This window comes from Octopus bimaculoides, chromosome 6 (genome assembly GCF_001194135.2).
Source record: "Octopus bimaculoides isolate UCB-OBI-ISO-001 chromosome 6, ASM119413v2, whole genome shotgun sequence".
NCBI classification, from domain to species: domain Eukaryota; kingdom Metazoa; phylum Mollusca; class Cephalopoda; order Octopoda; family Octopodidae; genus Octopus; species Octopus bimaculoides.
Window position 1 is genome coordinate 31581305 of NC_068986.1, and position 5467 is coordinate 31586771.

Genomic DNA, 5467 nt, shown 5'->3' on the forward strand with positions numbered 1-5467 from the left:
TGCCAAGAAGATTTAGTCTGCAAAAATACCAATGAAAAAATTCCATATTTTAACGCTCCAATTTATTTAGAAAACAAACAACAAATTGGCAAAATTGATGAAATATTTGGATCCATCAAAGACTCTGTATCCTTGTTTTATTTTTGTGTTTTACTTTTGTTGTTAATTTGTTACTGTTTTGAAATGTCTGCTTTATCTGTCTACCAAATTTCACTCCCAAGATACTAAGATGCTATGCAAGGGGATTGAACCTGGAACTATTTTGTTGTGAAGTGAAATTCTTAACCACACAAACATTCCCGCATCGATGTTGCTTCCCCAGTTACTTTTCCAGGTTCATGGGGTGGGGATTTGAACTCAGCTCTCTGCATACTCATGAATCCCATTATCTATCTTTTATCTTCTGCTACTTTCAATCATTGGACTGTGGCCATGCTGGGGCACCACCTTGAAGAATTTACTTGAATAAATCAACCCTAGTACTTGTTATAAATTAAAAAAAAAAATTTAGTACTTATTGGACTCTTTTGATGAACTGCTAAGTTACAGAGACATAAACAAACCAATACTGGTTGTCATGCGCTAGGGAGGATATATGCATTACACTTACATATACATATGATGGGTTTCCATGTAGTTTCTGTCCACAGAATCTACTCAGAAGGCATGTATCTTATACATGCCAGGTGCTTCGTACAAGAACCATCATTGCCTGATATCCTGATTCAGACTACTGTGAATCTTGTTTACTCAAATACTTTATAATATAATATATTTATAATATATTTTCTGATTTCACCTCTTGTTTTATCCTTAACTACCAATAGTGTTTTTCTGTAAAGCTATCTGAAAATATGAAAGCAAATTCTTTTAAAGGGAATCAGAAGGTAAATATTATTTTGATTATCTATCTATCTATCTATCTATCTATCCGAGAGTGTAGTGGGTGCTTTTACGTGCCACCGGCACAAAGGCTAGTCAGGAGGTACTGGCAACGGCCACGCTCGAAATGGTGTATTTTACGTGCCACCTGCACAGGAACCAGTCCAGCAGCACTGGCAACGAACTCGCTCGAATGTCTTTTCACGTGCCACTGGCACAAGTGCTAGGAAGGCGACGTTGGTAACGATCACGCTCAAATGGTGCTATTTACGTGCCACCGGCACGGAAGCCAGACAGCTGGTGCTCTGGCAACGATCACGCTCGGACGGTGCTGTTAGTGATCTACTGGTACAGGTGCCATCACGATTTCGCTTTCGCTTGCCCCAACAGGTCTTCGCAAGCCGAGAATAAATAAATAATAAAATAAAAGTAAACGATATAAATTGTATTAATTTATCCAAATATATTTTTTGGTAATTTCAGCTTTTTATTGATCCTGCAAAGTTACTGCCCTTGTCCAGATTTTTGACTCCTCCACGAGGTGGCGGCCGAGGTAACTACAAACTCTTTTCTTTATATTTTAGAATTTTTTTTTATCGCAGTAAAGAAGTGTTGTTGGTTTAGCTGTTTAGCTCTGTTCAAACTAGCTTATCATAAAAAGTGTTCTCTCCCGTTTGTTTTGTTTGTGCAACGTGTCCTTTTTGCCTTAAATGGTGGAGTGCAATTTGATAGATATGGCTGCTATTTCTAGTAGGTCGTAATGAAATATTTCTCAAAGCATTCCAATGATGACCATCCAGTCTCTTTAGAGATGTTTCAGGCTACATTATCTGTATTCAAGTGGTACTCATTTTATTGACTTGGAAAGCATGAACGGCTAAGTCGCCATTGGTAGAATTTGAAATCCTAATGTAAAGACGAACGAAATGCTAGTATTTCATGTATCCTGTAATAAGGGGCAGATAACTCTATCATTGTAAATCATGCAGTTATTTCCCTTAGTAATTGTACGAATCGATTTTACTGGTGTTTAACGCTTTTATATTTAAATAATATTTGCGCGGACATAATGAACACACACGCAGACTCTCAAATATAAGCACAGGCTTAGACTCCTCCACGAAAGATTGCATTCGTATGTGTGCCATAACCCGACTTCAGTACATTTATTTCTTAAGCCTGGCAGCTATTCGGACGGGGACGTAATCCCCCTCCACTTGTTGTCAAGAGGTGCGAAGGTGTGGGGGGGGGGGACAAACGCGAGCTCAAAGACACAGATATACGTATATATCAGGAAGGTGCCTACCTTGAATAAAATGGATCGATAGCAACATTTTCCTTTTATGGCAAAATATGCACCTAATTCAATAAAATTATGAAGGTTACTCTGATGACTGTATAAAATGCAAAGTATTCTATTTTTTTGTAAATTATTCATTGAACTCTAATATTCCCCTCTATTTAACCATCATACATCGTCTCTGATGAAGGGATATCCCAGAAACAGCTGTAAGACTAACTTTCTCTTTGTAAATGTCCTGAAAATTCCACACAGTCTTGGTTTTGGAACATAGGTCTGAGAATTAGAATTTTTTATATAAAATGCTCAAACTTATATTTGCAATATATTATTACTTGGCCAAAAGTTTGGAACATAGGTTTGAAAATTAGAATTGAACCATTTGATCAGTTATGAGGTAAGTATGTTGTATAAATTTGAATTGAATTGTACTTGGGCATAGTTATTTTAATTTTTTTTAAATGTTCCAAATTTTTGGCCATGACTATATATATATATGTATATATATATATATATATATGTGTGTGTGTGAAGGTGCGTGGTTTAGTGGTTAGGGCATTTGGCTCACGGTCGTAAGGTCGTGAGTTCAATTCCCAGCAACACGTTGTATCCTTGAGTAAGACACTTTATTCCCTGTTGCTCCAGTCCACTCAGCTGGCAAAAATAAGTTGTACCTGTATTTCAAAGGGCCAGCCTTGTCACACTCTGTGTCCTGGTGAATCTCCGAGAACTATGTTAAGGGTACATCTGTCTGTCGATTGCTCAGCCAGTTGCATGTTAATTTCACGCGCAAGCTGTTCTATTGATCTTATCAGCTGGGACCCTTGTCGTAACCGATGGAGTGCTCCAATATATATATTATCATTGGTTTAACATCCACTTTTTTATGCCCACATGGGTCAGGTGGATTTTCTATGGTGGGATGTCCTTTCTGTCACCAGCCTTTATCCACCTGTTACCCAACAAGTTAATATTTCTCTGTGATCAGACATGTTTTCACAAGCTACTGGAAATGAAGGACATTGCTTGCATTACAATGACACTCAATTACAACTATCAAGTGATGTCCAGGCAAAGGGACAGTAACACACATATACACTCACATGCGATGGGCTGTCATATATATATACACAGCAAGTCACCCTTTTCTGTCCTTCTGTCACATTCTGATCTCTCATCATCACAAGGTTACCTCCATTAGTGCTCCAAAGAATCTTTGTTTTGCGAGTTACTTAGTGCAACATAAAAGGCATCCAGTTCACGTTGTAAAGTGATGAGCGTTAGGAAGGACATCCAACCATAAAAAGCATGCCAAAACCGACTGTGAAGTCTGGTGCAGTTATCTAATTTGCCAGCTCCTGTGAATCCGTTCAAGCTATGTTTGCATGGAAAATGGACATATGTATATGCCTACTAAATCCACTCACATGGCTTTGGTCAGTCCAGGGCTATAGTAGAAGACACTTGCCTAAGGTGCCTCACACTATGATTGAACCTGGGCCTCCATTGTTGAGAAGCTCATTTCAGAATTTCATAGTTTGGGGTTTCTTTCCATTGCATGGACACTGTTCATTAGTTGTCCTCTGTTATGGCCACAGATTGACCTGTACTTTGTGAATTACATTTAATGGATGAAAACTGTAAGAAGCCTGTTGTATTTATAGGCGTATATTTGATTGAAAATTATTATTCTCCTTGTCCTGACTTGTGCACGGTGACTGAAAGCAAAGCATCACACGTCTGGACTGTTTAATGTTTGATCGACTGGGTGTGTTTATTACTTAGCTTGGAACCGGGCAACGGTTTCTAACAGGAATTGCAAATCACCGAGGAAAATTCTGCCTGAATGACCTTGTCTAAGCCATCCGATCATAGAAAAGTACATGTTAGAACGTCAATGATGGTATATAATGCATGCGCAATTGTTATGCATAAATTCCAGTTTGGTAGAGTTTATTGTAATGTAATTCAATCGTCAGGGTATTATGAAGTTTGATCGCATAGCTAACTTTTACGTATGGGAGGTAACTCGTGTTATTATATGTGAGATTTATCTCCCTTCCAGTTTTGCCGTTAACTATGTTGGCACTCCGTCACTTACGACGTCGAGGGTTCCAGTTGACCCGATCAACAGAACAGCTTGCTCGTGAAATTAACTTGCAAGTGGCTGAGCACTCCACTAACACGTGTACCCTTAACGTAATTCTCGGGAATATTCAGCGTGACACAGTGTGACAAGGCTCACCCTTTGAATTACAGGCACAACAGAAAACAGGAAGTAAGAGTGAGAGAAAGTCGTGGTGGAAGAGTACAGTAGGGTTCGCCACAATCCCCTGCCGGAGCCTCGTGGAGCTTTTAGGTGTTTTCGTTCGATAAACACTCACAACGCTCGGTCTGGGAATCGAAGCCGCGAGTCCGTTGCCCTAACCACTGGGCCATTGCGCCTCCACTGCCGTTAACTATACATATCAACAAACACACACATGCATTTCTCGAAATGTACCTACATTTAAACATTGGGTATTACGGGTACTTTAGCCTCACTCAAGTAGGTTGTATTTTATTTTTATACTTAAAGAGTGAAATGCACAAATATGTTGTAACAGCACGAAACGAAATCTTACTCCCCTTTCTCTCTCACTCTCTCTACTTCTCTTTCTCTCCCTCTCTCCTCTCTCTCTCCCTCTCCTCTCCTCTCTCCCTCTCCTCTCTCCCCCTCTCTATTTATCTTTTATCTTCTACTTGTTTTATCTATTAGACTATGGCAATGCTGGGGCACCGCCTTGAAGAGTTTTTAGTCAAATGAAGCAACTCCAGTACTTATTCTATTGGTCTCTCGTGCCAAATGGTTAAGCTACAGGAGTGTAAACACACCAACACCAGTTGTCAAGCATAAGTGGGGGACAAACACAGACACAAAAACACACACATACAGATATTTTTATACGACAGGCTTCTGTTAGTTTTCGACTATGGAATCCACTCACAAGGCTTTGGTCGACCTGAGGATATAAAAGAAGACACTTTCCCATATGTTCATATATATATATATATCATCATCATCATCATCATCGTTTAACGTCCGCTTTCCATGCTAGCATGGGTTGGACGATTTGACTGAGGACTGGTGAAACCGGATGGCAACACCAGGCTCCAGTCTAATTTGGCAGAGTTTCTACAGCTGGATGCCCTTCCTAACGCCAACCACTCAGAGAGTGTAGTGGGTGCTTTTACGTGTCACCCGCACGAAAACGGCCACGCTCGAAATGGTGTCTTTTATGTGCC

General features: G+C 39.7%; 1 protein-coding gene across 1 annotated transcript in view; it reads left to right on the forward strand.

The window, feature by feature from the left end:
* LOC106869349 (H/ACA ribonucleoprotein complex subunit 1) overlaps positions 1 to 1521 on the forward strand; it is a 6437-nt gene extending 4916 nt beyond the window's left edge. Inside the window, exons 4-6 of the mRNA XM_014915065.2 lie at positions 2 to 126; positions 828 to 887; positions 1366 to 1521. Coding sequence (XP_014770551.2) covers positions 2 to 126; positions 828 to 887; positions 1366 to 1506 — 326 coding nt within the window. The 3' untranslated portion in view covers positions 1507 to 1521. The remainder of the gene's footprint in view (position 1; positions 127 to 827; positions 888 to 1365) is intronic.
* Positions 1522 to 5467: the final 3946 nt, after the last annotated feature.